Source organism: Pectinophora gossypiella, chromosome Z (assembly GCF_024362695.1).
Source record: "Pectinophora gossypiella chromosome Z, ilPecGoss1.1, whole genome shotgun sequence".
Classification (NCBI taxonomy): Eukaryota; Metazoa; Arthropoda; class Insecta; order Lepidoptera; family Gelechiidae; genus Pectinophora; species Pectinophora gossypiella.
Window position 1 is genome coordinate 22,597,391 of NC_065433.1, and position 13,415 is coordinate 22,610,805.

General features: G+C 37.8%; 1 protein-coding gene across 1 annotated transcript in view; it reads left to right on the forward strand.

Moving 5' to 3' along the window:
- The window catches only part of LOC126379872 (DNA translocase FtsK-like), a 54,427-nt gene that overhangs the window by 26,590 nt on the left and 14,422 nt on the right, over positions 1-13,415 (forward strand). Inside the window, exon 2 of the mRNA XM_050028846.1 lies at positions 9,058-9,194. Within this exon, the coding sequence (XP_049884803.1) occupies positions 9,058-9,194 (137 nt within the window). The remainder of the gene's footprint in view (positions 1-9,057; positions 9,195-13,415) is intronic.

Genomic DNA, 13,415 nt, shown 5'->3' on the forward strand with positions numbered 1-13,415 from the left:
CATTAAGTTACAGGAAATTTAAAAATATAACCTTGCCATTTAGAAATTATATCAGTTATTTAATAATAAATTAATTCCAAGCCGATTTAAATCAGACTTCGAATTAAATGCATTAAATAAATCAATCAAATTCAAATTCGCAGTCAAAATAACTACTTAATTCGCAGATACGTAGATTTATAATGCAAAACTAACTAGATGATGGAAAATAAATTCGGTACGTGCGCAGTAAAATACAAGTGGTCTGTATAGTCAATTAGAATGGGTTCGAGTACCGGGGCAAAGTCGTCTGAGAGGCGAAATTGGGCGGCTAAGGCTGATCGATCAATCAGCCACATTATCGGAGACGGCTCATCGGCTAATGATCTCCTATCTACTCCTACAGATGAGCTCTATTGCGTACGTTACCCCGCACAAAGAAAATATAAGCAGCAGTTTATACTTTTCTTTCACGTGACTTATTGTAGATTTGCCGCAAATTGCATTAACTACGCTGAAAGTTCTCATCCGATACAATTTGTTTACCCTCATTCAGCGCTTCTATTCTTTCAAATATTCTTCTTCTCAGATGACGCCTTGAGCCGAGGTTCGCGCCCAACCGGGCACCCTCAGGCCTGTTGTCTTAAATTTTGTACCGGGTGTGAGCCCTCAGCGCTCCCCATTTGTCCGGCCAAGTAGTAATGCCATTTGTGACAAATATACAATAAGTCACGTCAAAAGGTACAAAATTGAAGACAACAGGAGTACCCAATTAGGACTGAACTTCGGCTAAGGGCTGTCGTCTGAGAGGATTACATCTGAAAAAAATAATTGATTGACGCTAGTGGGTCGATAGCGTGGTGGTGGTGGAAGCCGTGGTAGCCCAGTTGGTAGCACGCTTGCCTCTCACTTTGAGGTCGCAAATTCGAGTGCAAATCCAGCACACGCCTAAAACAATGATTGTCGAATTTGTTTTCGAAACCGTGTTTGTGTCTTAAATCGCATTTTCAGAGGTATATCACCTGCATGGGGCTGGTTTTCCCTTCGCGGGTTGGAAGGTCAGACAGGCAGGCGCTTCTGTAAAAAACCGGAAATATCAAATCTTCAAGTTAGGTAAGCGGACCCTGAGAAAAACGGAATAATGCTAGGGGGACGATAATGGGTCGATAGCGATAAACGCTGAATGAGAGATTTATACTTATTATGCTATACCTATATTGGATCCAAACTAATTTAATCCTGGAAGAGCGTACTTAACTTTTCAATTTTGGAAGAAAGTTTCATCCGAATCATAACTAATTAATAATGACCGAGAGAGGTCGATGGCAGACTAATCTTCGGTTTCATTTCTTATTTTTAAAAAGTTGTGAGTCAGTTAAAAGGTTGTCGAGAGTCGAACAATTAGTTCTCTTTTGAAGTAAGTACAAATATTTTAATTAAAAAAAGTAGGTACCTATATCTATAACTCTTAGCACGTGGAAGTGCATAATATAGTATTTAATTGCACAAAACGATAGAGGGATAGCATTAGGATAGGATTCCATAGCATTATCTGTGCTAAAATGTTTAAAATTGCATAAAAGCTTTATTTTAATAAGACCTAAATTAAACTATTTGTTTTGAGTCACATGCATCAAACTCTACAACTTCCTACAAAAGCCGAGTTCTAATTTAGAATCCACAACGTAGTAACACAAATTCCGTACCTAATTTAAAATATTTCAGAAATTATAATGAACATTTTTGAGGCGATTATGCGTGGAAAAGCGGACTAGAATTTATTATTCAAATGTGTTAAATTTGATTAGCACCTTGAAGGGAGGTGTAAAAGAGGATTTTAAACTCAAGTGCCAATACCACCTTCCCGTCTACCGTTATATTCATGTTAGATCGATATGAGATACCTATTTAGAACAGCTATAGATATATGTCAACCTATCGTAGATCCGAGACGACATACCTAAAGAAATCTTTTCAAATATTGCCGTGCATTCCATTAACATTTCATTTTGATGCCATACGTTTATTCCAAGCAGGTTGGAGTCCAAGTAACTAGTTCTCAGAATATTTTCGAACAAAACAATAATAATTATATAAATCAATATCTAGTGCACAGGAAGCGCGACACAAGCGTGGACCAACGTCTGGAATAAGATTACGAGTAATCTTTATCGCCCGATTCATCTCTAGTGAAGGACTGTCTGTTTACTGTCCATTAGCTTAAAGGGCAACGGAAACGCGAACGTTGCAATAACTATATAATTATAGTTAGACAATCGGTGCGACTAGATCGACCGTTAGCGAGTTGCAACACACTGACAGCTCCTACCTAATGGCGGTTTTTAAGTCAAGGAAGCGGCCGTTTTATGTATCGACCGCCAGTTTCCTCCGCGAACATTTCGTAACACGTTACTTATCACATCTCATTACTCTACCCTCCACATTTCCATTCACGACCATTCTGGTCTTTTCCTCGCTCTTTATACTCTAGCGGCGTTTATGTTATTAAAAACATCGTTATGTAGGCCGTTCACTTGTAAATGTAACCGCAGTGCAGTTAAACGCGCCGAATCGTGTGTTTATATAATAATAACAACAACAGGTACTTAGATACAATTGTTATGCAAGGTGCTCTAACGGAAATTATTGCTGCTGACTCAGAATTGGTTAAAAGGTTTCTTGTTGGGGTTCGCTACGGTTTTTAGCACCTTTTGTTGGTACTTTGTTGTATAATTGGCTAGATGGTGCGTTGTTCTTTACCTCCTTGAACGTACTTGGGTTTTGTTCTGCGGAAACACAGATGTTTTCTCCACAGATTGAATGGAATTTTTGTTCGACAGGTAATTGGGTATAAAAACACATTCCAGTTCAAAAGACTACTATGCCTTATAAAACATTTTCTTACATTGTTTTAAGTTTACGCGGTTATTATCATAATTAAATCACATAATCCCCATTTAAACGCGGTAAGAACCCGTTATTATGTGCTTTAATTAAAACATTTTCTTGATTTTAATACCCAAATGTACCAGTTCCTTCCAATATTAGGTATGTATCTACACGGTCTATCTCTTGAACCGTGTCCGGGATACTGAACGAATCGTGATTTATGTTCCGAGATGACAGACTGTGGTCGTGTGTGCTTCCTTCGGACATTCACACGGATCAATGTACGCGTTTAGGGATGAATAGAAGTTTTTTCTTTTACTCAAAGGCACAAATTCAGAATTAGTAAGAAGTTCGTTGACTCTTGATCTGAGTCTGTAGATAATTAAGACACTGCTATTTCATTCTTAACTATTTAGAGTAAACTAGACACTACTGTTAACTATTAGTTATTATTTTTATAGCATTTGGGAATATAAACAAATAGCTTAGCTTTTATAGGTATATAAGTTAGGTATATTAATTTGTATGTATGTTTTATATTTATTTGCATGTATTTCTTGGTAAGTTGTACTTATATTTTGTACCCGCAATCTTTCAATTTCAATTGTAACATTTTTCCTCACCTTATGGTTGTCTGGAAGAAATCGCTTTAAGCGATAAGACCGTCATTTGCCATGTACCCAGTTAAGAGTCTTTTTGTAATTATTTCTTTTTATTTTGGTGCAATAAAGTATATTTGTAGCTTACCTTTACATGACAGAGTATGCATGGTGTTCCTGTACTTGTAAGCTTCATGAAACTGTGAGCAAAGCTGTAAGAACAATTTAGTTTAGTATGAAACTATTTCAACACTTACGGCGCTACGGTCACTAAGTACGTCTATAGCCTCATAAAACGTTAAAGTTTCAGTATGCCGATATTCACTGCATGAAACAGCCTTCGACAAACGTGGAACCGAGCGCAAATCTAAATTAGACATCATTACAAGCCTTGTGGATTATTTATTTATTAATAAACGGACTGCTTAACGAATTTGAAAATGTAACACGAAGGCCATGTTCTAAGTATAAGGATTAGATCCAACCTCATGAAATATGCATTGCTCCTCCATTTTAGTGAATATCTCTTTGATTAACTTGATTGGTTCGTTTCTCTGCGCTTGTCGCTGCGTCGTAACCCCGTGTGAGTCACGCCGATTCATTCAAGAAAGGAGAACGCAAGAATGAAATAATCCGGTGTGTCAGAGAAATGACGATCTTGACCTTCCATGGCACAGTTCGCGGCGGCCGGGCGGCGGTCGGCGCGGTCGGATCGCGTGATCGCGCGGTGAATAATCGCCCATTGTGTCCGATGTGCGATTAGGAAGTTTACTCTTACTGGTGGCCGGTGGAACGTCACCGCACACGCGATCACTTTCCACTTTCTGCGCTGCGACCGCGCGCCGCGCGCCGACGTCGTGAGCACCCAACGCGCACGACAACACATTTTTTTACCATCATGTACCAACTAATGCAATCATTAGCGGAATTTATTGGAACGGATTGACAAATAGGAGTGGAAAGTAAAAGTGGAGAATATTGCCGGCCGTATCTTCGTGCTTGCTTATTCAGAGGTTGATATCAGCACTTAAAATAACAATGTCAATCTTTTCTTTTAATTGTACTTTTATACACGAATATCCTAAATTTTAAATACATTTTACTTTACGGTGAATCGAATGGAGTTCGACATCACCATCACAAAAGTTGGAAAATGTCATGCAAATTGAGTTTGTTGATTGCGACTGCTCCGTGGATGCAATCAATGGAGTAATGCAGTAAGCGATAGAGTCACAGCATTGTGCTGGTGTGGTGCGGTCACGGTTTGTGCCGAGGCTAGAAAACTTAGAAACTGTCATAAATGTATAGCCCTATTCCATTAAAACATCAAAGCCATAATAACTCGGAAGAAAAGCTAATTGCAACAGTGTTACACCGGAACACAGCATTAATACATGAAAGAAACATCCGTTAGTGTATAATTTTAAGATGTCCTATTAATAAAGTTTATGTGGCGTTAAAAATAAATCAGCGTTACGCAAACACGAGAGGAGTAGCGCGAACGAGCGATGGCGGTGTAATTGTTTATGCTGTTTTAGTAGTTGTTTTACGTTTGACATTATGCATGTATTTGTATAAGTTTAGTGTGGGAACTAGGCCGTGTCAGTGCGCCTACCGTCAGCGTCGCAGGCGCAGGGTAATCCACGCGAGACTTAGCCGCGGTGTCGAAACGTCTTGCGAATTTGATACAATTATATTTGATTGTCTCACTCTTATTTGCTTCTGCGAATTAATATTGCTCATTTGCTGTGCTTGCCTCGCTTTTTTGTTATATAATGTGATTGTGAAACCTCAACTCAAAGAACTGTGTCAGTTCCCAAAACAAATAAACTTCCTTTGCACAACCCGTATATATTTGTATGTATAATAGGGGAATACGGGTGAAACACGAGATTGTTATGATAGGCTCTTTGGGCCCACATATCCGATTGAACTGAACAACAAAGGAACACATGGTTTGTAATATCAATAGTTATCGTTGCGATATAGGTATCTATCGTGAGAAAAAAGAATGTTTGTTTAGCTTAGATAGATTTAGGTTGAGATAGTATAGGTAATATGGCGTGGAAATTATGGCATGTACGAAATATTGTGCTTGTTTTGTGATCGGTACTGGTCAGTGAGAGTGTGCGGCCTTCGTGCGAGAGGACAGTGGAGCCAAGGCATCCGAAAGGACTGCGTCGCTCCTCCAAGCCCAGTTTAAATCACTATTCGGATAATTGGACCGATCTAGCCATTTAGATAAGGTATGCGAGGACCTTTCGGAAGGATTTGCGAATCTGGATACCGATTTATTAGCCGTAGGTTCTCGATGTTGACCAACGTAGATTGGATAGATTCTGTCGTATAAATAATTCTTGATCAAAATCCCGAGAAAATAATATCGACGCGCAAAATAGTTACGTATTTTTTTGTGATTGCATCTTGCGATTGTCTATAAGCAGATGAGTTTGATTTATATGGCATGGATGACGCTACTCCCAGCTTTTTTTTTGACGTTATTGTAGATTTGCCACAGATGGCATTAACTACTTGGCGGACAAAGCTAATCCCAGCGTCAGTCTTTTCTTTTTAGTCATTCGGCCTGACTGTTATCGAAAATGTCTCTTTTCTTTTTTAAACGACACTTACGTGATGAAATATATTGCTACATGAAAAGAAAAGGATGGTTTGGTTACAAATATAGGTTCAGAGAAACGAAAATAAGGTTGCCCTTTTAGTCATTACTCATTGGTAGCTCGACATCAAACCCAATCGGAAAAGGGTTAACCATTTTTCATGTTTCATCAATCAATAAATATCACGCATTATAGGAGTCAAAACCAGAAATATTTAGAACTTGAGACATATAAAGGTCGTCGCAAAAGATCGCTTTCAAATATTCCACTTTCAAATATTCTTCCTCTCAGACGACGCCCTGAGCCGAGGTTTGCGCCCAACTGGGCACCGTCATGCCTGTTGTCTTAAACGTTGTACCGGGCGAGAGCCTTCAACGCTCCCCATTTGTCCGGCCAAGTAGTTAATGTCATCTGCGGCAAATCTATAATAAGTCACGTCAAAAAAAAGTAAAAGATCGTCAAATAGATTTATAAGAGAAGTGTTATAGCAACATATCAACTAAGGATATTTTTCTTTCTAATATGGAAATCTCAGGTTGCAAAGTTATGTAGTCTTACCTATATGCTATGACATCACTCGGGGAGGCAGGCGCCTTTCTTGCACCCCAGAGAAGACTGGTTTCAAGGGTAAATTAGGGTATTTTCCTCTGAAGTACTTACATCGAAAAGGGATCAGACATACTTTACCGATCCTCATCAATTTCCACGTATACAGGTTTCGATGAAGTATCATCATTAAGCAGAATATCTATCAGAATAATATGAAATCGGATAAGTATAATAATAAGGTGCTTATTCCTGTAGACACTATCTAATTATATTTTAAGTTATATGTATAGTTATACCAGTCATTGTTTGATCCGCTGATAAGGAAACAACAATTTATTCATTTAAATAAGTTAATAAATAACCCGGGAAAATAAAATAGGCATCTCGCTGATATGCAACCCGTTTGACGTGTGCTGGCAAATTAATTTTGTCGGGTTATTGGCCAATATAAAATTTTGGAAGGGATTTTTAATTTTCTGCATAAACTTGACGTGTGTTCTTTAAATTTTATGCCTGTCGTTTACACGTCCCTTTCCGATTCGGCAGATAAGAAAATGACAGGTATAACTTAAAACAAAATTATATGGTGTCTACAGGAATTAGTAAAATTACCTACATTGCCACGTTAAAATAACCTTCTTTATTTGTTTAGCTATGTAGGTAACCTAGAGTAAACTCCTAAATTTACAATTCTGCTTTTTTAATTCAATAAATTATAGTCTAAGTTGTATTAGATGCGCTATTAGGGTTTCAACAACATTCAAGAGCCCTTTGCTTAATACACTGTTCGTATTAAAATATCGTTAAAGAAATTTACTTTTTCTAAAAAAATATAAATTTAAAAACTATAACCCAACTACTGAAAAGTCGCGTTTTAAAAAGTATAAAACACGAAAATAGGTATGTTTTTCAGATTTTTTTTTCGAATATAAATATTTAGAAGATGCCGTGGTTGTATGCCAATCTGTCCGAAAAGTTTGCTTACCACGTTGCATGTTTGTTTCCATCCTTTTAGATGCCTCTTAAAAATAATGGAAAAAGGCAAAATGTAATTTCAGAGTCACTGATTACCCTGGTGGGAAATATACGTGACGGGCTTTTTTAGGTATTGTCAGATAGCAAAGATTCCATCAGCCTGAACTCGGCTAATAAATCACTATGTCTCATGAACGTCCCATCACTAGCTCAAATACTTTGAGAGTTCTAGTTCTTACCGCGCATTGAGGCTATTGTAAAATGTTATGTTTATTGAAATATAATCACTAATTGCACTGAAGTGGTCAAAATTACCGTTTCCACCCCAGGATTCCATACTTAAAACTTATACTTTAAGAAGTAGGAGTAATTATGTTGCTCAAACAGTAATCAGTAAAAAAATCTAAGATTTCTCCTTGGCTAAGCCGTTTCTTAGTCACTGTGTTGTCTCAATCTCTACACAACTAAGTATAGTTATACTTAGTCAACTAAGTGTTATTATACTTAGTTGTAGTAAGTTGTAAGTCAGCATTCGTGGTAACTTAGGCGAATAGATAATAATGCAAGAGTTTTGCGGCACCCAAGGCGGGGTGGATGTTACCAGCTCCCTACTATATTCGTACAAAATCATAATAAGCACCTCGTCTGTTACTTATGCGATAATTAAGTTCACAACATGACATAAGCTCACGGCTATATTATAACAAAATTGGGGTATTCAGAGGTACATTCACCTCAATATGAACTAAGTACCCACGCTTCACCGAGCTTTCTGTTAGACCGACGTCGCATAAAGTAATGATACTACTTTCTTTTTTTCGCCTCGGTCTTCGTTATACTATTTATAGTACAGGAAATACTATAACCTACTGACCTTGATAGTTTATATAATTACGCGGAACAATGTATTTCGTGTTTCAAATCACGAAGCCTTTGACATTTTGAGGCGATAATTTACCACTAATTGAATTGACGCTTTTTTGCCAGTTGGGTTGGTTTTGTTTTAAATACTCAATCAAAAAACTCTGCAGTTGGACATTTGGAAATTACAATTTGCAACCTAACAAAGAGATAAACGGCCATCGAAGTTTGCACAAACAAAGTCATATTGACTCAAAATGAATTAAATTATTAAATTATTAGTATTGAATTATTTTGTGTAACTGATTACACAAAATAATTATTGACATTGTCATTCAAAAACTACCCTCTAGTAATAACACAATGATGTTATCTAAAACAAATCGTTACCCTCGCAATGAGGCTATAACAGCACACATCGCTGTAATTAGGCATACGTTTTTGTTAAGTACCTACCACTTTCTACGAAATGGCATACTTGTAAGCAAGACTTTCGTCCAAACACGTGTAAATGCGAAGATAGCTTTAATTAACGCCCAAATCGCTGTACCATAACGATTATAATCACAATTATCTGTTTGTTCCAGCTATCTCTCTATGCGCATACGCCGCAGAAGTAAAAGAGAAGAGCAACGCATCCGATCCCGAGCAGAACAAAGAGAAAAGACAAACTCAAGATGAATTCGTGCCATCGCAACTCATCTATCGGGCAGCGAGGAAACAGGTAAACAAACTATAATAAAAAAAAGTTATTACTTATAATAACATATGAAATATTTTTCCGGAAACCTTTTGCCAAATGTAATATTTACGTAGGTCCGCCCGTCGAAATTGAAAATAGATTTTTATTACCAAGTTCACGCTCAATTTCAAATTTCATCAGCGTTTCATCGCAAATTTGCATTTACATAGAACACACAGAATTTCCTCTCTAGTTACTTTGCGGCCATGCTTGCGCTCATCTACATAATTTGCCTATCTTGTAATGGTATCGGTTTTAGCGCCGTGTTATAAGTAGACTAAGTTGTATCGGTTACTCGAGCAATAGAGATAAAGTCCTGCGCTTGCCCTTTCACTCGACTGCCCTAGATTTCGTCACGAATCGCCGGTCCCTTAAACTGTTGGCGTTATATTATTTCCATACTTCGCCGTAACCCGTTAGAGGCTGAGTGCGCTATTATTCTGCCCCTGGATTATTTATGCCGTTAAGAACGTGGTTATGTGTGCAGATTTGGATATGGTGTGCTTTGTCCGAGATTCGGACAAAAAATATATATCTAAATTTAGGGTTTCAGGGGAACGTTATGTGCGTCAACGATCCTACACAGCGTACACAAAAATCTAGTAGCAAAATATGAAAATACTTAAATTAAATCGTTCTAATGTTATCCCTCTATCCCGCCCTAACTGGGTGCCATAGTATTTGAATATGGACGGTAATGTATTTGCACGTACCTACTTATTATATGCATGAGATTTGTCACCATAAATATGTTATACGCAAAATGGAATTTATTCAAGGGTGCCGTAATCGTTATCCGGGATGGATCATCTGCTGATGTCGCAATAGTTTACGTGTTGAGGCGTCTGCAGCCTTGTCGAACGTGTTTATTTGTAGCTATGCCATTTTAGTATTAACCTCAAAAATGAAGCTCAATGCCGAATGTGCTTTAAATTCTAAAGCTTGTATAATATTACGATTAGAATGATGTATTTCTTTCATAACAGTTACATCATCGTCACCAGCCCATTAACGTCCCCACTGCTGGGGCACGGGCCTTCCCTATGGATGGATAGGGAGAACGGGTCTTAAACCACCACGCGGGCCCAGTGCGGATTAGTGGTTATTAACGACTGCTAATGCAGCCGGGACCAACGGCTTAACGTGCCTTCCGAAGCACGGAGGAGCTCGAGATGAAAACTTTTGTTTTTTTGTGGTCACCCATCCTATGACCGGCCTTTGCGAAAGTTACTTAACTTCAACAATCGCAAACCGAGCGCGTTTACCGCTGCGCCACCGAGCTCCTCAACAGTTACATTATTAGATTCTAAATGAAATAATTATTTACTTTTTTATTGTGCTGCAAGTGAGAAAATAACAAATGTAATGTGGTTGAGTTATTATTTATTACTATCTCGAGTGGTGTAATCGTATAATCTGACATGCACATTGAACGAACGACTTTACACAATATATGACAACACTTGTCGTGCAAAAATATTATAATCATGAAGATTATAAAGGCGAAACCTTATCTTAGAACAAAAGCCGCGTTGACTTCTTTAAAATCCTTTTTAGTTGACATTGCGTTACAAAAAGCGGGTTGTAATTAACGGGAAAATGCGGTGAACTATAATTTTAATTAGAAAACATCGTGAAGGCCAAGTAGTACATTACTGTAAGTTAATTTTGCGGCAGTAATGCCGTGGGAAGGTAACCATTCTTTACGGAGTAGGGCGCGAGTTAAGTTGACTTTAGTAGCTAATATACAACACTAAGAAGGTAGCTCTACGCTGGACTCGAGGCGAATAATAAATACTGAAGGCTTAGTTGCTCATCATCCCGGACCTTAAGGTCTAGGTCCCGGACATCCCCGCTGAATGTACACAGGGACTGTGCCCTTTCTAATAGCAACGTTCGCATCTTCATTGACAGTTTAGGGTGCTCAGTAGGGCTAATAAAATTTTGTCACGGTCATTTTATCGATTCTCACGATATAATTATGTCGCGTTGTCGATTAGTAATATGTAAACCCAAATAAGTCATGTCGTTCTGTCAAAATACGAACAAACTCACGCGGCACGCATGTTAGGAAAAAATGCAAACTTATCAATTACGAAAAAAAAAATATTGAATCGTACGACAATTTTATTACGTTGCGCATATTAGCCCGTCTCGATTCCCATCTAAGATAATTTAACGAATATAAACAATAACAACAACAATTCTGATAACATCACATCACTGAACATGCTGTCAATGCCAAATTTCAACTCAACGTGGGGTCAAAGTCCATTGGATGTCGGTTGTAGATTGGTTTTTGTCGTAGTAGAGTTAACTTTACCTACTGTTTTAATTATCACACTATAATACAGGTATGCCGCATAGCGTGCTATGTAGGTACTTATTTAACGTTGCGGAACACGCTAAAGTATAAATTACTCAATACTTAAGTATAAATTGCTTACTGCATACTTGTGTCCATATAATATACATTGTAATAACATTGAAGGACGTACATTGACCAATTCGGAGACGTCCTTAGAAAAGGTTCAGTACGATTGTACGTACAACGAAGCGTGTCAGGATCGAAGCAAATGGTATTCCGTTGTGTCTGCTTACCCTAGTGGGAAATAGGCGTGAGTTTATGGTTTATGTAAGTATGTGTGTACGTTATAACATTTCAAACGGCTTTCTTTGTAATTTCTATCCAATTTCATTTACGATTCACAGTTAGTCATATTCTATTTCGTATCCCTTTAACTACTACATGCTATATATACATATTTAGATAATATCTTGTACTTGAAGGTACATTCCCGCTCAAAACATAAGAAATCTGCGTCAACTCAAGGTGAAAGCGAATAAACAAAGGTGGAGAGCCACTTTACCGCAAAACCAAAGTGTTTAATACAAATACATTTGATGCTTGTAATTTTACTATTGTACTCTGAACGTGTTCTTTGAAAACAGCATGGCTGCAAATTGTCTTCTACCCCCTTGGTACTACAGGCGTGAATACACCTGGGGGGTTAAAATGACCACATCGATGCAATTCATCTAAGAAAGCAATATTTGACGTGTGTTTGCAATACGCACTTACTTTTAATGCGTGAATGTCAAATTGCAATATTGCTTTCTTAGATGAATTGCTTCGATGTGGCCATTTTAATCCTCCTGAAAGATACATGTCTGCAAAATAAACTCCTAGACGCCTTCTAAGCAGCCAGTAATGCGTTGTTTATACTTCTCACGAACGATGTATGCCGTAAAACAATTCAAAGTATTTCGCTCTCACATTCTCATCCAGTTTGCGAGACATGATACTCATAAAATATTTACCTTTTTACTAGGTATAGGTTGCATCGTAACTTGATACATTAACATATGTGAGAAGCTTCAAGGCGTCGTCACATTGCCAGCGATATGGGGCACCAGTGCGAAGCATTGGACGCGCGGCATGGGAATCCGGGATGTTATGGATATGAAATTTCGGATACGGATTGGATACGGATATAAGAATGATTATTATACCAGATACTCTTATGATACAGGTTCTTACCTATTTTATTGTATACGAACCAACATCTTTTTCTGTATTTCTTTGCTAAAAGTTTGAATGTATGTTTTGAGTCAATATTTTTTTTTTATTGTTTTTGGTTTTTTTAGATACGGTTACGGATACGGATAATAAATTATTTCGGATTATCCGTTAGTTTCGGATAATTTCGGTTACGGATATTACTTTTTCAAGGAATTTCAAAAGTAAAATACAAATGGGTACCTATAAAAGTGGTTTTATTTATAACGACATGTTATATATATATATATATATATTATGACGACAAAAGAAGAAAAACACTAACAATGCGCGCGGCTTGTGTGTCGGCTCTGGCAGCGGCCAGCCGATCAAAACGTGTCTCAATTAGGCTCCACCCCTATCCAATTTTATCCGAAACTTTTAGTTTGGATTTGGTTACAGTTACGGATGATTTTTTATATCGGATATCCGATAGTTTCGGTTACGGTTACGGAGCTCCCTAACATCCCTGATGGGTATATGTGTAATATACAAATATAGAATAGACGATACACCTTAGACGAATTAGTCCAAGCCAATATAGAATATGGGCATGACAATACCGGTGGACCTTGGAGTGAAGACGATTCCTCGCTAAAATATTTTTTTTTTACGATATTTCAACGTGAGATGACGTCAGCTGG